Genomic DNA, 27,257 nt, shown 5'->3' with positions numbered 1-27,257 from the left:
ACCTGTGTTGTTGTGGCCGAGTGGTTAAGGCAATGGACTTGAAATCCATTGGGTTCTTCCCGCGTATGTTCAAAATCTTTCCGACAACGATCATCTCTCGAAGTAACGTTTTCTGAAATGCGCTTCTGTTCGTCAGAGTAAGCATCTTTCATGTCAAATCTCCAAACTGCATTGCTTGTCTACAGGTCTTCAACCTCTGTCGAGAGACCTAACTGCAATTTTTTGTCCATGATTTTAATTATGGGGCCACGCCAACATTTGTGCCTCAAAATAACTGCCATTTTCTCTGGACTCGGGCTCAGGGTGAAACGCGACCCTCAAAATTATTCTCCTACAAAAATGTCATCTAATCAACATTAGACCAGTTGTTGTGGCCGAGTGGTTAAGGCGATGGACTTGAAATCCATTGGGTTCTTCCCGCGTAGGTTCAAATCCTGCCGACAACGATCATCTCTCGGAGTAATATTTTCTGAAATGTTGTGCGCCTCTTTGACAGAGTCAGGATCTTTCATGTCAAATTTCCCAACTGCATTGCTTGTCGACAGGACTTCAACCTCCGTCAGCAGACCAAACTGCATTTCTCATCCATCATCTACACCATGGGGCCACACAAACATTTGTGGAGGAAAATAGACGCCATTGTCTCAGGAATCCTGCACGGCCCTCAAAACTAAGTACTCTCTAACAAAAATGTCATCTATCGTGAACAAGACTATGTTGTTGTTGCCGAGTGGCTAAGACGATGGACTTGAAATCCATTGGGTTCTTCCCGCGTAGGTTCAAATCCTGCCGACAACGATCACCGCCTTGAGAAAATTCTTCTGAAATGTTGTGGTTCTTTTGAAGAGAGTCAGCATGTTTTATGTCAAATCGCCAAACTCCATTCCCTGTCGACAGGACTTCAACCTCCGTCGGCTGAACAAACTGCATTTCTCATCCATCATCTACACCATGGGGCCACACCAACATTTGTGGAGGAAAATAGACGCCATTGTCTCAAGACTCCTGCACGGCCCTCAAAACTAAGTACTCTCTAACAAAAATGTCATCTATAGTGAAGAAGACTGCGTTGTCGTGGCTGAGTGTTTAAGGCGATGGACTTGGAATCCATTGGGTTCTTCCCGCGTAGGTTCAAGTCCTGCCGACAACGATCATTTCTCGGAGTAACATTTTCTGAAATGGTGTGCGCCTCTTTGACAGAGTCAGGATCTTTCATGTCAAATTTCCAAAATGCATTCCCTGTCGACAGGACTTCTCCCTCGGTCGAGACACCAAAGTGCATTTCCGGTCTTTCATTTTAATCATTGGGCCACAAGAATATTTGTGGTGCAAAATAGCCGCCATTTTCTCTGGACTCCTGCACAGCCCTCAAATATAAGTACTCCCCGACAAAAATGTCACCTATAGTGAACCCACTTGTGTTGTTGTGGCCGAGTGGTTAAGGCAATGGACTAGAAATCCATTGGGTTCTTCCCGCGTATGTTCAAAATCTTTCCGACAACGATCATCTCTCGAAGTAACGTTTCGTGAAATGCGCTTCTGTTCGTCAGAGTAAGCATCTTTCATGTCAAATCTCCAAACTGCATTGCTTGTCTACAGGTCTTCAACCTCTGTCGAGAGACCTAACTGCAATTTTTTGTCCATGATTTTAATTATGGGGCCATGCCAACATTTGTGCCTCAATATAACTGCCATTTTCTCTGGACTCGGGCTCAGGGTGAAACGCGACCCTCAACATTATTCTCCTACAAAAATGTCACCTAGTCAACATTAGACAACCGACAACAATCAACACCTCGAGAATGTTCTTCGGAAATGTTGTGCTTCTTTTGAAGAGAGTCAGCATGTTTTATGTCAAATCCCCAAACTCCATTCCCTGTCGCAAATGTTGGTGTAGATGATGGATGAGAAATGCAGTTTGGTCTGCCGACGGAGGTTGAAGTCCTGTCGACAGGGAATGGAGTTTGGCGATTTGACATAAAACATGCTGACTCTCTTCAAAAGAAGCACAACATTTCCGAAGAACATTCTCGAGGTGTTGATTGTTGTCGGCAACAACAAACTATATCAAAGACCAGAAATACACTTTTGTCTCTCGACCGAGGGAGAGGTCCCTTTGACAGGGATTGCATTTTGGAAATTTGACATGAAAGATCCTCACTCTGTCAATGAGGCGCACAACATTTCAGAAAACGTTACTCCGAGAGATGATCGTTGTCGGCAGGATTTGAACTTGCGCGGGAGGAATCCAATGGATTTCAAGTCCATTGCCTTAACCACTCAGCCACAACAACTGTTCTAATGTTTATTAGGTTAAATTTTTTGTAGGAGAAAAATTTTGAGGGTCGTGTTTCATCCTGAGCCCGAATCCAGAGGAAAACGGCAGTTATTTTGAGGCACAAATGTTGGCGTGGACCCATGATTAAAATCATGGACAAGAAATGCAGGTAGGTCTCTCGACAGAGGTTGAACACCTGTGGAGAAGTAATGCAGTTTGGAAATTTGACATGAAAGATGCTGACTCTGACAAATGGAAACACATTTTTTCTCTGCGGGGTGATCCTTGTCGGCAAGATTAGAGCCTGCGCGGGAAGAGCCCAATGGATTTCTACTGCATCGCGTTAAACCACTCGGCCACAACAACACAGTTGTTTTTGTTAGAGGTGACCATTTTGTCTGAGAAATTTCTTCCCTCGGTTCAAACGTGTAGGTGCTCTGTAGTACAAATCGTTCCTGGACCAATATCACAAAAGATTCAATTGAAGCACATACTCGGAGTTATTATCTGGGAATAAATCAGAGTGACCTTGTGGGTTATGCCCCCCCCCACTTCTTTTTTTCCATTTTTGTTTGGATGGATGCCACACAGCCATTAATTTTTTTTTACAACCAACTAATCATACTGCATTCAAAAAAAGTTTCGATACATCAATAATATTTTGCAGTTTTATTTTTTTCCCACTTTTAAGACGTTATACGTTTAACCAGGTCCCATCTCTTCAGTAAAATAGAAACGACATGGCTCATATAATCCTATTATCAAGTCGGATTCTTGTCCCTCTGGCACACAAACACAAAGAGCACATTTGTTCATCGTGATTTTGGTTTTTAATAATTCATCATTTCAATTAAATGCAAACACTTTTTAAACATGTAGCAGAAAGTAGTTGAAGTGCTCAAGGAGCAGTACAGACACCTTAAATGCACAACACAATGTTGATGAGATGGAAAACACTTTCTGACACAAGATGGCGACAGAGCGTTTTGATCAAGCATCGGCAAACGTCAACTATAAGATGCACAGGAGCCCATTTGAATACTTAAAAGGCATAAGTTTTTTGTTGCGTTCTTTTTCTTTCTTTTCTTTCAAGCTTTGCATGTGGCAAGTCCGTAACCCAGGCACGCCCACTCGTTGGTCATCTCCATGAATCCAGGTCCGCTGGCCAGTCCACTAGCTGAAGGAAAAATTAAAACACCATAGCATCATTATGGTATTGTTTCAAAAATATCTCCCTTGCATGTGAGTGGCTAACCTGAGAGCAGATCATACAGGTTGCAATAGTTGAGGCCGTTGTCCAGAAGGCTGGTGAATCCCAGAGAGTTGGACTGGCCCTGCGTACAACCCCCCCCCCCCCACCCCCCAACAAAAAACTCATTGTCAAACATTTAGCCTGCGATTCACCCAAATGATCCCCAAACACTTGAATATCACCGCAACTTAATTTATTCTAACTTCGTCACCTTAGACCAAGGGTGGGCAAACTACGGCAATTGAGTCGGATCCGGCCCGTTGGTCTTTTTAATCCGGCCCGCCGAAGATTGGTGCACAATTAAGGTTTGATTCCATTAATTTCGTTTGGACTTGTAATGACAGGTATTTCAACACCAGGTGGCGCAGTTACCTCAAGTTGCAAAGCACAGGGAGGGAGGGGAAGACGAAGAAAGAGGGAGAGAGTAATGACCATGGAAGCAAAAGTGATATGTATCTGATTAAACGAAGCGAGTAACAAAGTATGAAACATTCAGGAGACGCCTGGAATCGGAAAGACTCAAATCTACGAGACTTTGAAAAACAAGGAAGCGATTCTTACTCAGTCCGATTCTGGCAATTTCCATGCTCAGAGTGAATTGCTTGTGGCTCGAGTAAATGAACATTTCCTAGAATGGTTTAATTGTTATCATGTTAAAAACTTTCTGCAAACTGGACCGCTAATAAGAGGAGGCGAGTTCCATAGCGCTAACTATGAGCATCGAAGACTTGGAAGCGTCCCGAGGCTGGCTTCAAAAGTTCGTTGCGCGACATCAGCCTAGCAATGCTGTCATGTGTGGTGATCGAGACAAGGTAACGTTAGAGACAGTGAGTGAGAGGAAAGAAAATCCACAAGGTCTCTTACTCGTCTAATTTTATAGCAAATAGTCCTATTTCTAACATTTGGCCCGGCCCTCCACAATATGTTCTGCTTCTCATTTGCTCCCCCCCCCCCCCTCCCGGGAAAAAAAATGCCCATCCCTGCCTTAGACAGTTTACAGATGACTGAGTTTCAGAGGAAACACTCTGCTCACAACCAAGACTGAATTTAGCTCCTCCCTCACACAGAGCTCGTCTCTCCGTCAAGATATATCATTAATATATACTCCCTTGATGCCAATTTCTGTATAGACAATGAATGTTAAGAAGGGTGTTTCGGAAAGACCACAAATGCAAATTTTCAGCACAACAATTTCAGGTCAAGTGCGGAGCTTCGTGGAGACACAATTAGTCTCTTGACACCATCTTGTGGCATGTAAAGACGATTACAAATGGCATTCATGACTACAAGATCACACAATGTAATAAGAGTGGGTGGACGTACGGACACCCTGCATCCTCCGGTCATGAGAGTGGAGCTGAAGGTGAAGGTGATGTTCTCAACCGCCAGGCCGTCGATGGAACTGTGGTTAGCAATGAGGCCCAAAGGAGTGCCGGCTACCAGCTGGAGGAACGATTGGAATGGTTAAAATCTGTGGAAATGTTATTTGATTTGGATTTCTTGCCACGTTTTCTGAGGGGCGTCCAAATTGCTCTCACAGTCTCTTTGATTCTTTTTTTCATTTTTAATTATAAAATTGTGTGACAAATTTCTATTTCATTAAAAAAATGTAAAGTACTTAGAGTTATGTCTTGTAAAATTTAGCTCTTCTGTTTTTAAATTGACATGAGTTGAATAAAAATAGCCAAAATCATGTAACATACAGATTACAGGATGTTAAAAAACTCATGATGTGAACTTCATTTTTATTTTTTCAATTTAAAATCAGTTCACAAAACGTTCAAAGTACATATTTTTAATATAAAAAAAATACTGTGTGACCTTTCAACAAACTTGGAAATTTTTCTTCATACCGGTAAATTTCAGCTTGCAGAGAGCCGTACATGGTATTTTCAACACACGTGTGAAAGTGAGATTACCATGTAGTGACACTTTTCGCAGCCAAACATGGGGTTGAAGGCTTGGATCTGCTGCATCAATTTGGTGCTGACCTCTGCACACGGTGAAGAAAATAGCCTAAAGGTGCACAGATGACATCACATTACACGTGACATTACACACACACACACACACACACACACACACGCGCACACACACACACACACACACACACACACACACACACACACACACACACACATAAAATGAGTGACATTGGGCATCCAGATAAAATATCAACCTTGAGCGCTTGAGAGGTCAACAAGGAAATTGCAACATTGCAGAGCAACAACCAGTCCTATGTATGCCTTTCTGTGATTCTTCCAGTTACTCTTTTGCAAAATGCTACGCTGAGTGGCCACATTGAAAGGGTGCGCTTCAGTTGATCAATTCTTGATCAAAAGTGATGTCTTCGTCTGATGATGTGAAAAGGTGAAAAGTATCATTGACAGCCTGCCAATAGATTAAGCACGCAGTTAGTTACAGTATTGTTATTAATAAATGACCTGACACGGAGATAGTCTTTTAATATCCAACTCTCTGTCTTACATTATCTCTGCATAAACATGCAAGGTAGGTTAATTGGACACTCCAAATTGTCCTGAGGATTGTGATTATGAGCGCGAATGGTTGCTTTTGTCAGGTTTCGCGTGATGGTATTTGTGGGACCCCAAAAAGCAGGGAGGAACAGGGTGGATTGACCAAAATTTATTTAACAAAAAAAACCAGGAGTACAATGGAACAAACACTAACTCGAAGTACTCAAAAAATGCCTGGAAATCACAAGGAACAAACAAAACTAAGACAGGAAACAAAACATGCCAGGAGCACCCGTATGATCACATACTCACAGCTCACAATGACCCAACAAAGACTGGCAGAAACTCAGGGAACTGAATACAAGCTAAGTGACGAGACAACGAGAAACACCTGAACAACACACAAAGGGTTGAGGGAGCTAATTGGTTACACAGAAGGAACACTGATAACGAGAACAGGTGGCGAAAAAAGGGCACATGAGGAATCAAAACCGAACATAACCAGATTGAAACATGACAGCTTATCTATGTGTGCAGTCCGATTGGCTGGCAACAAGTTACAGGTTTATCCCGACTACTGCCTGAAGACAGCTGGGATAGATGGATGGATTATTAGGCATTCTTTTTTGTACCCGGTATATAATCTGACCCATTTGATGTTCTGGTTCAAACTGCATATGAATGTTGTGCTCATTTTCATCAGAATCAGAATCATTTTTATTGGCCAAGTATGTAGAACACACAAGAAATTTGTCTCCGGTATAACACGCTGCATTAGTATCATCATAAACAAGGACATGACAAATGGGTATGGAAAAATTAAGTATGGAAGGACATTTCGTAATTTAAGTGAACCGTAGTGCGGTGGTACCACCCTGTAACAACTGTGAGACAATGTGCAAAGTATCAAGCAGAGCGAAAGTGATCAGTGGTAGAATAAGTTAAGATATCCTTTATTTTTTTGTTGTTGTTATTAGCTTGTTGTTCAGAAGAACACCTAGGTACTTGCAGGAGATCACCCTCTCTATGTCCATACCCTGGATGTTCATTGGTGCTGGTGAGGACTGCTTCCTGCATAAATCCACAACCAACTCCTTAGTTTTCCTAGGGTTGATCTGGAGGAGATTCTGCTGGCACCAGTCCACAAAGTCCTTTGTCAGTCCCCTGTACTCCCGATCGTCCCCCTCTGTAATGAGGCCAACAATCGCAGATTCATCTGAGAACTTCTGAACGTGGCAGTTTGGAGTGGCGTGTCTGAAGTCCGAGGTGGAGAGGATTAACAGGAATGGAGCCAGAACAGTCCCCTGCGGCGCTCCAGTGCTGCAGAGAAGCCTGTCCGACTCACAGCTCTGCAACCTCACGTACTGCGGCCGATTACAATATTAATACAATACTATAAAAGTTGTACAGTCGGTGCAGAAAATCATTGAACCATTTTAAAGTGACCAGTAGCAGTATTTGTAGGACAAGAAATGTGTAATTATGTAGATGTCCTTGAGCGCTTTGAAGTGTCTGGTGCGTTGGAGTATACATCAGTGACTGTTTAGGTTTAGGGAGTTAATGGCTAGAGGGAAGAAGCTGTTCAAGTGCCTGCTGGATTTGGTGCGCATGGATCAGTAGCGCCTGCCTGAGGGAAGTAGCTGGAAAAGGTGGTGGGCAGGGTGCGGGGGATCCAATAGGATTTTCCGTGCATGTAATCTTTTATGGTTTATGTGAATTTTCCTGTCTGTAACTTGTAATGTTGCAAGTTGATTTTTGTGGCAAAGCATGTGCATGATTTCATCCATCCATCCATTTCATTTTCAGTGTCGTGGAGGTGCTGTAGCCTATCCCAAGCAGTAGGCGGCGGCCGGAACTGGTTGCCAGCCAATCGCAGGACACACAGAGACCATCCTCGCTCACACGCAAACCGTGGGACAATTCAGATTTTTTGTATGATTTCAATGTAATTGAATTCATTTATTCATTTAGTAGTTTTAATTTAACATTTTTACTGAACTTTGTCATTTCTGTAACATTGTTGGGTTTGTTTTGATTGTAGCAAGAGTACAATTTTGGTGACTCACATTTACATTCGGATGCGGCTCAATGAATTTAATCCTCCAAAGTTTGAGTTTGGTTCTTTGCTTTATGCTGTGGCATGAGCATAATTTCATTACATTTATGTTAACGTCTGCCAGCCCCCCACCCAAAAAATTAAAAAATGGCACGGTAAAGGATATCTTAATCTAGTACAGTATAGTAGTAAATTATCATAAGTATAAATTGAAATGAATTGCACTCTTGCTCCAATTGTCTTTGTATTGATGAATGTATTTTTGAGGTTGTACGCGCTAACTCTATCACATGCTATGGTTTCTTGCATTGTAGTGTTTCCTATATACAGTAAATGCAGTATATCTAATTTTTTTCATGGTTGTAACATGTGAGCGGGATCCATTTTGTAGGTATTTTCTGTTAACTGCTGAAAAATGGTGAATTTGCATTGTTGCCTGAGATAACCACAACGATTTGACTGCGTGAACTTCTCTCACAAATTTAGCCTACTCCAGCAAAGCGTCTCATAATTTTGGCTAGGGTGAATCTGTTTGCGGTTAGTGCGTCGACCTCACAGTGCAGAGGTCATGGGTTTGATTCCGGCTCCAGTCTTCCTATATGGAGTTTGCATGTTCTCCCCGTAGCTGCGTAGGTTTGCTCTGGGTACTCCGGTTTCTTCCCACATTTCAAAAACATGTGTGGCAGGTTGATGGAACACTCGAAATTGTCCCTAGGTGTGAGTGTGAGCATCTCTGTGTGCCATGCGATTGACTGGCAACCTGGTCAGGGTGTCGCAGCCTACTGCCCAAACACAGTTAGGATAGGCTCCAACACTCCCCGTGACCCTTGTAAGGATAAAAGCAGATCGGAAAACGGATGGCTGGATGAATCTCTTTGTTCATTCTAGATTATCCACAGAATACCATAGAAAATTACTCTCTGAGGCAACTAGAGATGGAAGAAAAGGAAGCAAACAACACATTTTGGGATATTACTATTAAACCTGTGATGTGATGCTCTAAATAGCCAAAGAGACCATGCCAAACAAATCCACAAGATTCCGACAAAACCAAGAAATGATGGTTTTTGGCCTTGAAATGTGTTTAGATTCTCTCCATCTTTTGAAGTCTGAATTCCTTGCTACTGGTACCGGTAATTGAATTGAAAATGACACACACTGACACAAAGTTGTTATTGAAGAGAAGTCATATGTCACAATGAGCATGGACAACAAGTATAAAATTGTGTTATTCTTGCTGGCACGCCTGACTGTCATCCGCACATCAGCTGATCCTTACATGCACCATTTGATCAATGAGGCCAGTGCAGCGTGGTGTCAGCGGTTGGGGACTTCACGGGATCTCTGGCAGAGATTAATGATGACCAACCACAAGGTCTCAATTCTGGCTGCCTGGTGTCAGGTTCTGCCCGAAGCGATAACGATCGCTCCGTGCAGAACAAGAAAATAAAGAGTTGGATCCCCGGAAAACAGACAACGAAAGAATCTTGTCAAAACAAAGAGTGTCTTTAATGACAAAAACAGAAAGAGCCCGACAGGGAAAAAACGGTAACACAAAACGCTGGTCAAATAAGGACCAGGGAAGAAATAAGGAAACAACCGAAAACGCTCGCCGAAAAAACAAAGTGCGAGGAACTACTGATTAAGCAATATAGGAGAATACAATTTAGTGACTAATCGCGAATGGCAAGAGTAAAGGCCGCAAGGCAATAAGGCAACGAGTAATCTATAATCGAGGAATTAGCACGAGAGAACAATGGCACGGCGTGGAATTCTCCGGCAGCGAGATGACTGTCGGAGTCTCTTAATAAAAGGGGGTAATCAGCCCGAAATTACGGACAGGTGCGCAGATGGCGGGGGAGAAAACCCGCCACCTGCTGGCGGACACGCGACGTGACAGTACCCCCCCCCTCAATGGACGCCTCCCGGCGGACTACCCGGCTTGGATGGATGTGCAGCGTGGAAGTCGCGCAAAAGGGACGGGTCAAGGATCCAGGAGCGAGGCACCCACTGCCGCTCCTCAGGCCCGTAGCCCTCCCAGTCGACCAGATACTGGAACCCCTTTCCCCTGCGCCGAGAGTCCAGGATGGCACGAACCGTGTACACCGGGTCACCGTCGACGACCCGCGGAGGGGGCGGCGGCGTGGGAGGAGGAGCCAAGTCACTGGAAGACACGGGTTTGAGTAGGGAGACGTGGAAGACGGGGTGAACCTTCATGGTGGGCGGCAGCCGGAGCCTGACTGCAGCTGGACTGATGACGGCCTCGACCTCGAACGGTCCAGTAAATCGGGGTCCCAGTTTCGCAGACGTGCCGGCCAGCCGAAGATCCCTCGTCGCCAACCACACCTTCTGTCCTACCACGTATGAAGGAGCCGGGCGCTGGCGACGATCCGCGATCCGCTGGTTCCTGGCCGCCGTGCGGGACAACGCAGCCCGGGCCTCCTTCCACACGCGATGGGCCCGCTTGAGGTGGTGCTGCACAGAGGGGACCTCCACCTGCCCCTCCTGGGACGGGAACAGCGGCGGCTGGTACCCGTAGGCGGCCATGAAGGGGGACCTACCAGTGGCAGAAGAGACGAGGGTGTTGTGCGCGTACTCCACCCAGGGTAAGTGGTCGACCCAGGATGAGGGACGGTGAAGGCACACACAGCGGAGGGCCGCCCCCAGATCCTGGTTGGCACGCTCGGCTTGTCCATTGGACTGGGGGTGGTACCCCGAGGTCAGACTGGCCGTGGCCCCGAGGGACCGGCAGAACTGCTTCCAGACGCGGGATACGAACTGGGGCCCCCGGTCCGAGACAATGTCCAGTGGAATGCCGTGGAGACAGAAGACGTGTTCGACGAGGAGGTCGGCGGTCTCCAGTGCCGACGGCAATCTGGACAAAGGAACAAAATGAGCCGCCTTGGAGAAGCGGTCCACGATCGTGAGTACGACTGTTCGACCCCGGGAAGGCGGGAGACCCGTGACGAAGTCCAGGGCGATGTGGGACCACGGGCGAGGAGGAATGGGCAACGGCTGGAGCAGTCCCGCCGGCGGTTGATGGGACGACTTGCCGCAGGCGCAGGAGGTGCAGGCCTTGATGAACTCCGTCACGTCGTTGCGGAGCTCCGGCCACCAGAAACGCTGGGCGACGAGTTGCACAGTCCGGTTCACCCCGGGATGACACGCCACCTTGGACCCATGTCCCCACTGCAGAACTTCAGATCGTAAGGAAGGAGGAACGAATAGCCTCCCTGCTGGGCACTCCGTCGGCACCTGAACCCCCTCCAGGGCTGCCTGGATCCGCTGCTCAACCTCCCACTGGACGGCCCCCACGACGCACCGGGACGGGAGGATGGTCTCCGGGGGTCGATCCCTCCCCGCAGGCTCGTGGAGACGGGAAAGGGCGTCGGGCTTGGTGTTCTTAGACCCGGGAGAGTAGGTGAGTATGAAGTCGAACCTGGTGAGGAAGAGGGCCCACCGGGCCTGACGGGCGTTCAGTCTTTTGGCGGAGCGGAGGTAGGCGAGGTTCTTATGATCTGTGTAGACCGTAAAGGGTTCCTTTGCCCCCTCGAGCCAGTGCCGCCACTCCTGCAAGGCGGTCACAACTGCCAACAGTTCACGGTTGCCCACGTCGTAATTGGACTCGGCGGCACTGAGTCGACGGGAGAAGAAGGCGCAGGGGTGCAACTTCTGGTCGACCGGAGAGCGCTGGGACAGCACAGCCCCCACCCCCGAATCCGAGGCGTCCACCTCCACGATAAAGGGGAGATCAGGATCAGGGTGCTGTAGTACGGGGGGACTGGTGAACGCCGCCTTCAGGTTTGCGAACGCCGCATCCGCGGTCGGATCCCACTTAAATGGGGCTTTAATGGACGTAAGGCGGGTTAAGGGGAGCGCCTTCTGACTATAACCGCGGATGAAGCGTCGGTAGAAGTTGGCGAACCCCAGAAAGCGCTGCAGTTCCTTGCGATTGGTTGGAACCGGCCAGTTAGTAACTGCACGCGTCTTAATGGGGTCCGCCCTTAACCTGCCCTGTTCAATAATGAACCCTAGGAAGGAGACGGCGGGGACATGGAATTCACACTTTTCTGCCTTGACGAAGAGCCGGTTCTCCAGTAGACGTTGTAGCACCAGCCTAACGTGTTGCTGGTGCTCGTGTAATGACCGGGAAAAAATTAAAATATCGTCAAGGTAAACGAAACAAAAGATGTTAATCATGTCCCTTAGCACATCATTGATTAGGTTTTGGAAAACGGCAGGGGCGTTGGTGAGCCCAAAAGGCATAACCAAGTATTCAAAATGACCCAGAGGGGTCTTAAAAGCCGTCTTCCACTCGTCACCCTCCCGGATGCGAACCAAGTGGTAAGCGCTGCGCAAGTCTAATTTGGAGAAAATGGTGGCTGACTGTAATGGGGCGAAGGCGGAGTCCAGCAAGGGTAGCGGGTATCTATTCTTAATAGTTATCTCGTTTAATCCCCGATAGTCTACGCAGGGTCGCAGGGTCTTGTCTTTCTTCCCTACGAAGAAAAAACCCGCCCCTAACGGTGAACGCGATGGTCTAATAAGACCTGCGGCGAGCGAGCTGTTGATGTACTCCGTCAATGCCTCGCGCTCGGGTTGGGACACCTGATACAGCCGCGAGGTCGGCAACGGAGCGCCCGCCTGCAGGTCTATAGCACAATCGTAGGGGCGGTGTGGAGGCAAAGAGTGGGCACGATCCTCGCTGAACACCTCCTTTAGATCCCGATAGCAATCCGGCACTCCGTCAAGGCAGATCTCCTCGGGGGGTGAGACACGTTCATGCTTCCCGACGGCCGATTGCAGACAGTGCTGGTAACAGTACTGGCTCCAGCTGTCTATCGCTGGGCGCGCCCAGGAAATCACGGGATTGTGTGTCTTGAGCCAGGGTAACCCGAGAACGATCGGGGCGTTGCGAGACCGCATTAAGTAAAAACGGCGATGTTCGACATGGTTGCCGGACAGTAGAAGTTTCAACGGCTCCGTCCTATGCGTAACTACCGCCAGGAGGCGCCCATCAAGATCACAAACCCGCTTCCTATCTATCAACTTCTCCACGGAACAACCCAGCTCGGATGCGAGATCGGTGTCCATTATACAGTCATCTGCCCCCGAGTCTACCAGAGCCCGAACCCGCCACGACCGGGACCCTCCTAATATCTCCCCCTCGAGTTCGAGTCTGTTGGGGTGTCCAGGCCGCGAGTCGACTCGCCTAGACTCGAAGGGAGGCGCGCGCGGTCGTGACTCACAGTACTCCTGGTGGGCAGGGGGTGACGGCCCCGGATGGCTGGTTGCGGCGTGAGGAGATGGTGGAACGCCGTCAGTCGTCGCTCGATCGCTGAAACGACGCTTCCTTTCCTCCGTACCAGCGTCCCTGCCTCCCAGCTGCACCTGTTCCTCCGTGGGTGTTCGTCGGAACTGGGGCCGCTCATCTCCACGCTCCCGGCTTCGCTCCCTCAGGCGATTGTCCATGAGGAGGGAGAGGTCGATTAATTCCTCCAGGTTGGTGCTGTGGTCGCGGGTCGCCAGCTCGTCCTTGAGTTGAGGGTTTAGTCCACGGCGAAACAGGCCACACAGCGCCCGATCACCGTATCCACTCTGGGCGGCCAGGATCCGGAACTCGATGGAGTAGTCCGCTACCGATCGCTCTCCCTGGTGGAGGGCGAGTAACCGGCCCTCTGCCTCTCTGCCCCGCACGGGATGATGGAACACCCGGCGGAACGCAGCCACGAAGTCGGGGAACGAAGTACGGAGATTCGGCTTGGCGTCACTGGTCGCAATCGCCCACGATGCTGCCGGACCTGTTAACAGACTCATGACATAAGCCACCTTGGCGGCGTCATTAGCATAGGCAGACGGCTGTTGGTCAAAAATGAGAGAGCACTGGTGGAGGAAGTGTCCACACTGCCCGTGCTCGCCCCCGTAGCGAGGGGGGTGTGGAAGCGATGGCTCCCTCGTCATAATGGGATATGAGGAGGGCGCTTCGGGAATGATAGAACGAACCCCGGGGGGAGATGGTCTCCGCTCTTCCGCCCGGACCAACCGAGGTTCTAAATCACCGTACCGATGAGCCAGCATGGAGACCGTGCCACGGAGTTCCCTAATGGCTTGGCCCTGCTGACTCACCTGTCGCTCTTGTCGGGAAAGAGCGGACAAAATCTTTTCGATGTCTGCGGGATCCATGGTGGCCGGAGAATTCTGTCAGGTTCTGCCCGAAGCGATAACGATCGCTCCGTGCAGAACAAGAAAATAAAGAGTTGGATCCCCGGAAAACAGACAACGAAAGAATCTTGTCAAAACAAAGAGTGTCTTTAATGACAAAAACAGAAAGAGCCCGACAGGGAAAAAACGGTAACACAAAACGCTTGTCAAATAAGGACCAGGGAAGAAATAAGGAAACAACCGAAAACGCTCGCCGAAAAAACAAAGTGCGAGGAACTACTGATTAAGCAATATAGGAGAATACAATTTAGTGACTAATCGCGAATGGCAAGAGTAAAGGCCGCAAGGCAATAAGGCAACGAGTAATCTATAATCGAGGAATTAGCACGAGAGAACAATGGCACGGCGTGGAATTCTCCGGCAGTGAGATGACTGTCGGAGTCTCTTAATAAAAGGGGGTAATCAGCCCGAAATTACGGACAGGTGCGCAGATGGCGGGGGAGAAAACCCGCCACCTGCTGGCGGACACGCGACGTGACACCTGGCTGCAAACCAAATAAACCAAATTATTAAAAACTGATCAAATAGTGTTAAAACTGTCCATTGAACTGGATCATCGCTGATACCATTGTTAAGGGGAGTCCCGCACGCATGGGTCATTGTCATATAATTTGGCCAAGAATGCTAAAGACACTTCACGCAGAATAAAATAATAAGACGCAGAAGAAAATAATAATTCTGTTTTAACAATTTTCGTGATTTTTAGTTTTAAGCATTCACCATAAAAGCAGCGTAGGTGCTTCATGGTGGCCATTCCCATATTTTCAGATCTCCTTGCACTCGGCCACAAATCATTTGTAGGAAAAGACACCGTCTTTAGAATATACGGTACATTTATATGTATGTATATATATATTTTTAAAAAAATCCTCGTCTCGTCTCGTTTCTCGTGTTCCTTCTTTCTGATGTTTCCGTCACTTGGGACTGCTACATGCACTACAACGGCTTTCCTCTGCCCTTTATGTATGATCACGATATCTGGTTGGTTCGCCATTACCATCTTGTCTGGATCTGGAAGTCCCACAGGATCTTCGCTCTGTCATGCTCCACCCCCTTCGGAGGTGTTTCCCATTTTGACCTTGGGGTTTCCAGTCCATACTCCGCACAGATGTTTTTGGTAGACTATGCCAGCCACCTAGTTAGGGCGTTCTATGTAGGCTTTCCCTGCCAGCATCTTAGACCCTGCAGTTATGTGTTGGATCGTCTCAGGTGCCTTTTTGCACAATCTACACCATGTTTGGATTATACTGTATTTTTTTGTTTGTTTGTTTCATGCTATCCCCCTGTGTCCCGTATTGATATCTTGTCTTTAGGTCATTAGGTTTTCATTTCCCCCCACTCTTCAGCCACTTCCATCTTGTCCAGGTGTGCCTCATTGTTTTGTCAGTTGTTTTGTGTTGAGCGTTGTTTTTTTCTTCTTTCTATCCCCCAATTTTGCTGCTGTAAATTTCCCCATTGTGGGACAAAGGATAAGTTAATTCTTAATTCACTGATTTCTTTGCCTCTGTCCATTGTTGTTGTCACAAGTAATGTTCCTTTTGTAGAAAATGTATGGCTGTATAGATTTGAACAAAATACATCAGAGTTGCTTGTGCACCACTACAACTAACAGCATGGTTGTGAACAGAGCGAAGCTTGTTTCATGACAGCATCGTGACCCCCGTGATGGTGTGTGCTGTCGTGTAGTTCAAAGATTTGTCATGTGCCCCATGAGGCTCAATCCAAATCTCTTGGCTTCACCGTTGTTTTTGACGACACTGTCAACTAATGCAACCTCTACAATGTGCTACCAGGTAAGCTCAGAACATTCAGGTGTCCTCAAATATGTGCTGAAAATATTTGCTTGTTATCCGGTGTCATCAATCATCATCATCATAATTATTATTAGTGTCAGATTCTGATTGTGTTTCAGATCCAACTGGAGTGAAGGGAGTTTCCCTTCAGCAGTGTACCCACTTGTTATACATTTCCCAATCATGCCTTGCCTCATATTTGATGGACTGTCAATTTTCCAAGTCACCGCTAGTTTATTCTGTCAGGTTCCGGACCAAACCGAATAATGTTTTGGGAAAAGCACACTGACAACGTGCAAACAGAAATCGCTGGTCACAAGGAGCCTGGAAAAACAATGTAGGTGTCACGTCCCATGCCCGCCAGCAAGTGGCGGGCTTTTCCCTCCGCCAACTGCACACCTGTCCGTAATTTCGGGCTGATTATCCTGCCTTTATTAAGAGGCTCCGGCAGTCCACTCACTGCCGGAGAATTCCACGCCATGCCGTTGTTCTCTCGTGCTAATTCCTCTATTGTAGATTACTCGTTGCCTTCTTGCCTTGCGGCCATTACTCTTGCTATTCGCGTTAGTCACTAAATTGTATACATCTATATTGCCTATTCAGTACTTCCTCGCACTTTGTTTTTTCAGCGAGCGTTTTCGGTTGTTTCCTTATTTCTTCCCTGGTCCTTATTTGACCAGCGTTTTTTGTTACTGTTTCCCTGTCGGGCTCTTTCTGTTCGTTATTAAAGACTTTTTGTGTTCATACAAGATCTTTTCATGTCTGCTTTACCTGGGGATCCACCTCGTTATTTTGTTGTGCACAAGGCGATCTTTCATCGCCTCGGGCACAACGTGACAGTAGGAAAAAAAGCCGAGAATAAACAAACAAAATATCTTGAAGCCAAAGTTCAAGAGCAATAAGAAAAAATTAAAATACTTACAGATTCGAATCTATAAATAACGAAGGGCCTAGAAAGCAACACTTGAAGGACAACAGCGAGCAAGATCAACAAGCCAACAGTGACTTGGAAACAGTGACAGAGAAATCTATGAGCAAAATGGTATCATGTTTAAAGTTTCGTGTAATTTGGGCATGTCTAGACGTTTGGGGTGGACTGGAATGTGTCAACGTATCTGTGGTTCAAAGCTTAAACCAAGGTAATCAGATCACGACCAAGGGGCCGGACTGGGGGCGTGGAATGCAAATATCGGGCAGTGTTTTTCTTGTATTTTGCATATGTAAACAATAAGTCCGACAGGAGCACAATGTGTGCTTCCCCGGGAGCTGCTCCATAATAATAATATGCATGTACTTCGACAAGCGAGCGAGGGTGAGGTCTGGCTTGTTTCGGCAGGCAGCATCGCGTCGCTACACGCACTTCCTTATAAACACGGTTTGGTGGGCTTTTGTGGCGTCGACGCCCCCTGGACTGAGTCGACACAGTTCATGTATTGGTCACGCGATCGTCTTGAAGCAGCACCAACGCAGGGATTGCTCTGTGAGCTCAACGCGTGCGTCGACGCATCGGTGTTGCTGGACCCATCACTTTTTCACTTCAACATGCTTTAGGACAATGAAGGCCTCTGTGACTCACTCGTTTGTTATGCACTTGCTTTTATTTAGAACATACAGCATGTCGTTACCCTTGGAGTAGTAGATGGTTTAAATAAAAACAAATCTTTCGAGCAGACAGCATCCTCCACTTTATGTACATACTGTATATACGTTTAATCCTACTACATGAGGCCTCGGACGTGTCGGGAATTTAAAAAGAACAAAACCTTCCTTAGTTGCATCAGCTACTTCCTGTCTTTAGCCCTAATGCTTAGCAGCACAAAGTTGGATGAAAGGCAGACAAGAAAATAAAACGCAAAGGTGGAGTTAGTCCACATGTCAAAGTGTCAGTCAGTACTGCTTTCAAAGCTTGTGATTAGTCTCTCTACAAAAACACATGAATGCAATGAGCAGTCTAGGAGATAAAATAGCAGCTTCAAATGCATTTCTCTTTCTCTAACATGAAATACGGTACTTATTACTGTCCCACCTGGCCTTATTGTACCCACAAATCCACGGTTCATCACACGCACGTCCACTTTACGACTTTTAAATGCTTTTAAGACTGACATAATACCTTGTACACAGTCACAGATGGTGGTCAGGTCCAATTTCTTTTAAAAAATAAATCACAAAAAGACACCTTGTACAGCAAGTAGAACCTTTAGGACCGCAGCTTCAACCTCCTCCACCACTAAACTTAAACTATTCATTATGGGACCGCTTCTTCTCATGAGGGTCGCAGGCATGCTGGAGTCCATCCCAGCCGTCTTGGGGCCGTTGGCGGAGATCACCCTGAATCGGTTTTGCCAGCCAGTCGCAGGGCACCACTAAAATGATGATGCGAAAGCTCCACCCAACGTAAATTACATCACCTTTGAAGGCTGCAACACGTTTACTGAGAGGTTGAGTCTGTTTCAAGTAGAAAAAAAAAAAAAAGATCCATCAAAGCTCCACTTGAACTGGCGTGCCTGCGTTGATGATACATATTTGTCAGAAGCTGCTCATCTTAAATATTTCATCAGACTTTGGTTAGACATTATAAATATTTCATTTTGGATATGTAATGTCACAGAGTATGTGAAATGTTAGAGGTGATTTATTTCTATAAATATACTCATTGATTCAGGCCGTGGTAGTCGTTGAACAAGATTGGATTCTTTCTCTTCTTAGCAATTTTATTTTTTTGCGGTTAATCTGAATTATTGTTTAATTTTAGTAAAACTACTTCATATTTTCAGCCACACACTGTATGAACATGCACTTCATATCTCACTTGTGTCTTGAGATTCAAAGACTACGGTATTCTTTTTTTTTCCTCTTTTCCAGAGGAAAAATAAGTGTTCTTTTGCTTTCATCCCCATTCCCACGTGCAATGTCCAAACACAAAACATAGTATGGATTTCCAAACTCGTTGAAGGTGAACGGAATGCACTTGTTGATAGCGGAAACAAACAAACAAACAAACAAACAAACAAACAAACAAAAAGCTCTCAAACCGAGCTAAATTGGACAGAAATATTTGTAAGTGTTTAGGATTTGGATTAGGTAGGTTAGGTTTATTTTACTTTTACTACTCCAATGCCAAGATAACTTTGACACAGAAATGTTTTAGTTTTCTTCCCAAAAGAAATCTATCAATATCTTTATATATAGTAACTTTAGCTGTGTTAAAGTGGGGAGGTGAAGATGAGAGCACTCAGTATTGCATCAAACAAACTCATCAATTAGTCAACCAGTCGACTTTACTAACCCGTATCCATATGTTTGACTACAATAATGAATAATCACGTGTTTTTGATATCTCGTCTTCCAATCGGCCAATAAGGAGGACTTGAGAGTCGGCCGTCAACCACGATTGCTGGTGAAAGATAATCTACCAGAAGACAATGCTCCGAAGACAACTCAGTCTACAGATGACAAAGGCTGGTTAGCCGTCCGGCGCGAGCGTCGGCCAGTTAGATTGCTGCTAATCTTTAAAATATTCAGGGCAGTGGGACCCTGGGACTGGCGGGGAGGAACGAGGGCAGTGGCGCCAAGTGACGCTCCATATTTGTCGCCAGAACATTCTGCCCAACAACTGTATGCTAATGAGAACAAGCATCCTAACACTTTGAGTAGTTAGTACAGGACAGCCTGCCATGAGAAAAACGCATGGCTCCCACTGATTATAACTAGATTCAGTGTAATGCTGGACTGTATTTTAATCAGATATTTTATTTCTTTCTAAGCAGGTTCATCAAAATCTATCTTTTCATCAAATTTATAAGTAGTACAGAAATGTTGCAGACCGCCGTACTGTAACGACTAGTCAACTTTGATGTAACTTTACATTATCATTAGCATTGAGTACTAAGAATTCACTTTGCTCTTGGGAAGTCAAAATTGTGTATAGATATATGGTGATAAAACTTTGCGACCAAGCTCTGAAAAGAACAAAATATAGTTTTCCCCAATTTTGCGATACGAGTATGTTTCGTGTACATGCTTCCAAGGGGAAATCAAGACGACAGTAAAATGCTCTATGTGCACACACGTGTCTGAACATGGTATTCTGATGAATATTGTGTTAGTGAAATATGAATTAAGCAGCGTTTTTAAACATCGCAGCGGGCAGCCATCTTACCACTTGCTGTCAACTGAAAATGACATTACAGTTGCCGAGATGACGACGATGTCATTTTCTCTCGACAAATGGCAGTACAAGACCAAAATGGCTGCACCAAGAGATGAATGAAAACGACTGGATTTTTCTGCTTAATTCATATTAATTCATCATTAATTTTCATCAGAATTCCATGCTTGGACTAGAGGAAGTGCAGAGAACATATTGTTGTAAAGAACGATATTGACTTGCCTTCCCCTTTAAACTTGGTAGCAAATTTTGGTTGTCCAAATGACCACTTCAAACAAAAATGGCCGATTTTCTGTATCTTGTGCATTTACTCATGAATGGACTGGCATGCCTGCTCATTCTAAAGTTTCTAACTCCGTGAGGACATTATGGGACAGTTTTTTTTGGATGAAGGACATACCCTCAAAATGGCTAGTTAGTTGTGTTGTGTTGTTGCATTTTTACCACACTTTATAGCTGCCTGCCATCTTCATATGTTATGAAAAAAAAAGCTGAATGTGTTACCAAAAGTAAGGGAAAAAACTTGAGCCAACATCCTCTTTGGAAGAAAAGGTCCACACAATCTTTGTGTGTGCACGCACGTGTGTGTGCGTGCGTGTGTGTGTGTCTGTGTGTGTGTGTTTGTGTGTGTGTGTCAGTCTGTCATACAATTTCAATTAAAAAAAAAAAAAGCAAAGCTCGGGGTGATTCCATTGAGAACAAAAGCCAATTTGAAGCTTAAATCTAATTGGTTGGTGCTCATGAAGTTTCTTCAAGCAAGTGTGCAGACAGGACAAAAAAAAAAGTCCACTTACATACAGGAACTTGAGTCACACTCGCACTGTTGAGTTCGTTAGAGAAAAAGAGTCCAAGTAGATAAATACACAGGACTTAAGAGATATGGCTCCCTCACTGCCTTCAGTCTCCTTTTGTGCAGTTCTGCCGGGCATCGCAAAACGCGGCCGGTGATTTCGAAACCTGTCGATCCCAGCTCGGCGAGCCCACGCCTTCTTCACACCCACTCCTGCATGGAGCGCTTGCAGTACAGTATGTGGCGCTGCGTGCTCTTCCTGCGAAACTGGAACACGGTGTACAGCAGGACCATCATGCAGAGCGCCAGGACACACGGGATGGCGATGGCCACTGCCTTCTCCGTGCCGCCCGCACCGTCCAGTTTGATGACCACGTCGGCGTCGCCACTGTCGTAGTGGCGCTCCTCGGCTGCCGGTGGGCTCCAGTCCCAGTCGGGGTCCGGGGGGAGACCGTCGCAGCCCATGAAATCGCGCAGGATGGAGCGCGGGTAGCCCGGCTCCACGCGGAGCAGCTGGTTGTTGAACTTCCAGTATTCCTTACCCTTGTAAAAGTAGGTGAAGCCTGGACGGACACAGGGAGCCGGCATTTCAGTGCTGCTTTTTCATTTTGATTCACAATTTGTCAGCAACATGGTGAAATATTGGTTAGCGCATACATTGCCTACCAATGGTCCTCTGCTCATTTGGTACCGGGCCACAAAGGTAAGCACTACATTTTTTCTTTTTCTTTTTTTTTTTTGTTTTGAAGGGGAACATATACATCCGGATCAGCAATGTATGTCTGAATCCCATCTCCCCATTCAGAAGCAAAACCCGAACTGACAAACACGTGATTTGTTCACGAAGCAGAAAGTGGACGAATTTTTGTTCATGAAACTGAATTATCTTTCTTCTCCACAGTGTCAGGAAAGAGAAATTATGTTACAATAGTAGTCGTAGTAGGAGTCTTGGTCCCCGTTACTGACATGTCCCCACAACATCCAATGCTGCCAACCCTCAAACTGCAAAATTAATTCCACGTGGACCACTAAAAAGTGCACTGGGGGATGCAAAAGGCCCCGGGCCATAGTTTGGATGGCACGGCTCTACAACATGGCCTCATTTTAGTTCTATGTTTGGCTTTTAAGTAAGGTGAATATCCAGTCTGTAAAAAATCACGTCAAATCTGTTTATAGTTTTTCAATGTAATTTTTTTCCCCCCTGATCACATTGTTGTCTCAGTGTGAAATGCTCAGGGTCCATTTTAAAACCACTCCCCATGTTACCAAATGTCTTTCAAATATGGTCAGGGTGTCATAAGTAGTTACTTTTGCTGGGTCACGTGACACGCCTGGTCAAAGCTTACATGACAATCACACGCCGATGCCGCAGTGCCTTCCTTGTGTAAAGTGTAAGCAACAAGCAAAGCAGCTTAATGGCGCTCGGCTGCCGTCGCGCTCTCAAATCGGCTTTGAAACAACGGCGGCATTGAACCGTATATGCCGTTGCAATCTCGCTCTCTAATGGGATTTGCGGCACCAGGTGGAGTACCGTTGGCTTTGTCCACGAAAGCCCCCTGCGGAGAATCGGGGATGCCCTTCCAGATGGTGATAGGCTTGGGATAACCTGGATCCATGGTCCTCATGTCTTCATTATAGCGCCAGTATCTGGAAAATGGCACACAAAGACCACATTCACACTCATATAAGCAAAGAGTTTCATTGTTTTACACTATTGGGCGATTCACAAAGATTCCAATGAGCCGGTCCTCAATTGTGTGTTCGCACTCTAACAGATTGCAGGAGCTGTTGGCAGCAGGTGAAAAAGTCCATTGCGTTTAAAAAAAGAATTATGTACTTTGGATAACTCAAATGGTTTTCGTATTTAGTTTTGCTCTTTCGATTCAGCACAGGAAGATGCACATGTCAAGTAAAAGATGATTTTGTTTACCTTTTATTAACGTCTTGACAGCAGCATTGACACATTCCTTTGACCACTGAAATGGAGCTATATACTCATTTACGTTGCAACGAAATCTCAGCTGTCCGATGGGAACATTTACTCCTTGGTTGTGTACCTCACCTGTACTGGATTCTGAGTTTGGCTATCAGGCTTACATTCCAGCGTGATGCTCAATTCAGATTTTTAGTTAAATGTGATCTTTTTATTTACTCGTTCACACAGTCACATAACTAATGCGACGTCTAATGCAATTGAGACATAGCTGTGATGTGTCACGCGTGCGCACAAAGCATGACGTCGAATTACATGCACTAAAAAATGATCGACATCACGTGGTGCAGTGTTTATGGAAGTAAATATGGTCCCGCATGTAGGGGCTCATCTCATCACTTTATATCGCCCGAATAGCGAGGTGGGAGGACGTAGAAATTATTTGGAGATAGGAAACAACGGTTTGGCTCCTCATTTAATGGATACCTCATTCAAAACTAGGCATATTCGCAGACAATTGTCAGTCGTCTCCCGCGCATAGTGCATATTTGGCTCTTGATGACGAATAGGTCTGATGTGTGCAGATGAGTGTTCATACTGAGGACACTTCACATACAATATGCGATTGAAAAAGATTGCAATTGTACTGTTCACACTATATGAAAAAAATAATCAGATACATATCACATACAGGCAAAAAAAATAGTATGAACATAGCTAAAGTCATGGTCTCCCAACATATGAGACAGAATGCTTTTGAGTTGGATAGTGGAGGAATAAAAAAGTAGCGGTACTTGGATTTGGTTTTAAAAACTCTTCTCAGTGAACTTGAGGAACTTTGGAGTAGTCGTGCAGCATTGTGTCTGCAATACTGCAAATCTTGTCTGGTCAACAAACAACTGTATTGGCTCATTATGGTCCCTTGACCACAATGATGCTGAATATACCAAGTCTGTGACCGCCATGTACAGTATGTGAGAATAAATGGCTGCATGATGATGCAAATTCCGCCGGTATTCTTAGATAGGAACTAGGGGCTGTTAAAAAAATACTGGTATAAAAATCAACATGCTCGATCGTTGCAGCCAATTGGAAGTTGACACGAATTTTGCAATTGATACCCCACACCTGACTTGTTCCTGATAACTGACAACCGCAATTTTTGTGGGTGTATTAAAAAAAAAATCAAGAAGTCAGATTTCCTGTTGAGACTGCACTGCCACAAATGAAGGACCAATTTCAGAAATCGACTGATTTTAAAATGTGTTTGGGTCTCACTTTGATAGGAAATGCAGCAATAACCACAAAAGGCTAATACATCATTGTGTCAGGAGATAAACAAAATGCGCGCATGCTATCACCGTTGCCATGATGATCGTGGCAAACCAATTTGTCAGCGCCACGTTCCCCTCTTGGTGACCCCTACTGCAGATGATTTATGGTGACAGCTGTACAAACATGTCACAGAGCCATGCTGGCAAGCTGTGAGACTCCACTGCCATTCATTTGCAACAAGGGAGAAGCTATAGTACCTCCGAGACACCTTGATGCACTTGCTCAAGCAGCTTGCATACAGATTACAATAAAAATCAAGACAAATTTGAGCATCTTCCTTCATTGCAATCAAAATCATAAAAAGGTCGACTCTGGAATCTCTCGAAAAGACTATCCTATGCGTTTATGTGTGGTGTGTGTTAAGAGTGATTTTTCCGACCACCGACAAATTAGTTTTGTACTGACACCATTTAGGTACAGTGAGTGGACATTTTGACCAAAAATGTATTCATAAGATTCTTGCGATAAATATGACAAAGCATGTGCTCATTTTGGGCTCATAACGAAACTTCTCAGATTCTCAGAATATGTCCTATAAGTGTTTGGCAAAGTGGAAAAATGTCCCCATTGACACCCTAGATGATGCATGACGCAGACCTGTCTCCTTTGAAGAAGTAAGTCTTGGCCACATCCTCCCACCAGACGGCCGTCTCAATGCTCTGTGTGGGCATGCCGCTGCCAAACAGCGAGATGTCCTGCGGGTAGGACGGCTGCAGAGTCGTGTCCTTGAACACCCAGAAGCGGCTGCCTGTGAACGATGCCGTGAACGTTAGCTGACCTTTGTGTTGTCATTGGTATGCATATGACCTCATTCTAGCAGAGATTCCAGATTGACTGACAGCACACTCTGATCCTACTGGGTGACAGATGTCATGCTCATCTGCCTCATAGATGTGTGACTGTGTGTGAGACCTGCAAGTGTTATGTTCAGTTAGCAATCCAACAGAAAATTACACCCTTCAAAATGGATTCTGTGCAACATGAATGCATATACACAGCAATCAAAATGGCTCAAAATTATGTAAGTAGAATGCTTTTTGGAGAGGCACTGTTTTCTGAGCCCTGTATGGTGGTAGTCAATTCAACTCAATTCACTTTACAATGAGCAGCAGTTACTTGACATAAAAGCTGCATCGACCGCATTGATGTTTACTGTACTGTCAACCTCAGCATAAACAAAGAGAATTATGTGTTCCGTATTAACCAAACCACAAAGCCTTTCTTTACTTTCGTCCACTCGCTTAATGCTAATGCACAACACAAAACACCACACATAGGCTAATTTATAGCATAAGGGTTGTGGTATCGTAACTCTTTAGAAATGGATACTTCAACACAAAATATGGAGCAACACATGTAGACAGCCAATACTCACAGGCGTATATTCTTTTTCCCCATTGAAAAACAATTGTCTGTGCCTCTCTGTAAAAAGGCCTTATCATACTTCATTTAGTAGAACCCAGCATGCCATCGACGAACTCAGTCATTGTGTATGTGTTGCAAGGGCACAAAGATGGAGCGCCGTGTCATGTAGCGACACACACAGTAGATGTTTGTCGTCGCTCCACCACTTTGAACTGAAAGGCATTCGTTTCGGGAGAGTTGCCGAGTGATTTCGGAGAACACGTCCAACAGGAGAGGGCTTGGCCGAGTGACCTCAGAGTGCTATCAGCAAAAGACTTTGGCTGACTTGACTCGTACTGTAAAGGGCATGGACAAAATGAATGAGGCCATAATAAATGAAGTGTCAGAGTGTCCCAAACTTTGGGACACAAGAAGAATGCCATACGGTCGACTTCACATGCAAACAGCGAGTAAAGTCAGCAGGCTACGCTCTGGTAGGCCGTTAAGCAACCACTTTTCAAGTGTTGATGGTGCTGGGACACCATCAGCCCCGCACCCTGTTCTGCATTTCACACCAAGACAACCAAATGCAATGTGAAGAGGCCTTTAGACTGCCCCCTTTTGGTCAAAGTGCACACACCAGCAGAATGTCAATAAAATTGAAGAAAACATGGCAAAACCTATTGAACGCCTTACATTTTATTGAACAGTTGCATTACTTTATATAGTGCAATATTATAGAGTCAAGTCAAGTCAACAGTATTTATAGAGTAAGCGACTATCGTTCTAAAGTTTAAAAAATACATGACAAACGTTTTTGCTGGGTTTCTTTGGAAAGCCAGACAGAATTATTATTATTATTATTATTACCGTATTATTCTTACTATTATTAAATCAAGCCGTAGTCTTTGCCTCCACAAGCTCACTGTTTTGTTCCCAATCTAAAATGTGTATCTTGCATTTATTACCTTTGAAAAATACAAATTTTCCTTCGCTGTTTTCATAAACGGCATCAATTTTGGCAGGCAAGCCTTTCCAGAAGTAGTTGATTTGCATGGGGTATCCAGGGACCACCGAGTTGTCCCGCACCCTCCAAAACCACTGGTCCTACAGATAAAGCAGGGATCAGGAAAATCATCATCATCACCAGAGTGATCGTCAGCAGCATCGCTCATCGATGTGCCGCTTTTACCTTGAAGACAAAAAGTTCCTGCCGCAGGATGGCCAGCGTGTTGAAGCCTCCATCACAGATGTTGGGCTTGGAGTTGGGGTTGGATGGCTTGGCCCCCTGCGGAGGGCGGTGGGGCCTGGCATGGCGGTCGTGCTTGCGGGGGTCTGAGGGAAGGTGGAAGCGAGGAGGGGGCGCCGTGGGCGGAGGCCTTGTCGGCTGCGGGGCTCTGTCGGGTGGACCTGAAGAAATCATCGCAAAATACAAACTTGTTTGTCTTCTGTTGACTCTAAAAATTCTTCAATTACAAACAATCAATGCTCTATAAATTTCAAAGAAAAAGTCAAAAGTAAATCTTTCAATATAATTAAATACAAGTGTAAACATTTTGGGGAAAAAAATCCAAAATTAACAATATGAATCTGATATAAAATGAGG

At 45.6% G+C, this 27,257-nt stretch overlaps 1 protein-coding gene and 6 non-coding genes across 9 annotated transcripts in view; 5 read left to right on the top strand and 2 right to left on the bottom strand.

Annotated features, from left to right (window-relative positions):
- The first annotated feature begins 6 nt into the window (after positions 1-6).
- trnas-uga (transfer RNA serine (anticodon UGA)) lies at positions 7-89 on the top strand. The gene has a single exon. It is a non-coding gene; the product is annotated as a tRNA-Ser (tRNA).
- Positions 90-364: 275 nt separating this feature from the next.
- On the top strand, positions 365-446 carry trnas-uga (transfer RNA serine (anticodon UGA)). The gene has a single exon. It is a non-coding gene; the product is annotated as a tRNA-Ser (tRNA).
- Positions 447-716: 270 nt separating this feature from the next.
- On the top strand, positions 717-798 carry trnas-uga (transfer RNA serine (anticodon UGA)). Its single transcript has one exon. It is a non-coding gene; the product is annotated as a tRNA-Ser (tRNA).
- Positions 799-1,068: 270 nt separating this feature from the next.
- On the top strand, positions 1,069-1,150 carry trnap-ugg (transfer RNA proline (anticodon UGG)). Its single transcript has one exon. It is a non-coding gene; the product is annotated as a tRNA-Pro (tRNA).
- A 270-nt stretch (positions 1,151-1,420) lies between these two features.
- On the top strand, positions 1,421-1,503 carry trnas-aga (transfer RNA serine (anticodon AGA)). Its single transcript has one exon. It is a non-coding gene; the product is annotated as a tRNA-Ser (tRNA).
- A 709-nt stretch (positions 1,504-2,212) lies between these two features.
- On the bottom strand, positions 2,213-2,294 carry trnas-uga (transfer RNA serine (anticodon UGA)). Its single transcript has one exon. It is a non-coding gene; the product is annotated as a tRNA-Ser (tRNA).
- A 15,363-nt stretch (positions 2,295-17,657) lies between these two features.
- The window catches only part of mmp16b (matrix metallopeptidase 16b (membrane-inserted)), a 26,855-nt gene continuing 17,255 nt past the window's right edge, over positions 17,658-27,257 (bottom strand). The window contains exons 6-12 of one of the 3 annotated variants that reach the window (XR_007967155.1): positions 26,844-27,061; positions 26,620-26,758; positions 24,905-25,055; positions 22,571-22,686; positions 19,536-21,602; positions 19,183-19,362; positions 17,658-18,932 (exon numbers count right to left, since the gene is read on the bottom strand). Coding sequence is in view for 1 of the 3 variants with exons in the window: in XM_052088464.1 (XP_051944424.1) it covers positions 21,241-21,602; positions 22,571-22,686; positions 24,905-25,055; positions 26,620-26,758; positions 26,844-27,061 (986 nt within the window). In the remaining 2 variants the exon portion in view is untranslated. Of the gene's footprint in view, positions 21,603-22,570; positions 22,687-24,904; positions 25,056-26,619; positions 26,759-26,843; positions 27,062-27,257 lie in introns of all 3 variants that reach the window. The other 2 variants (XR_007967154.1, XM_052088464.1) reach the window with 2 other exon arrangements.

The sequence above is a fragment of the Hippocampus zosterae genome, chromosome 15, assembly GCF_025434085.1.
Source record: "Hippocampus zosterae strain Florida chromosome 15, ASM2543408v3, whole genome shotgun sequence".
Lineage (NCBI taxonomy): Eukaryota > Metazoa > Chordata > Actinopteri > Syngnathiformes > Syngnathidae > Hippocampus > Hippocampus zosterae.
This window is presented reverse-complemented; position numbering and strand designations above follow the sequence as displayed.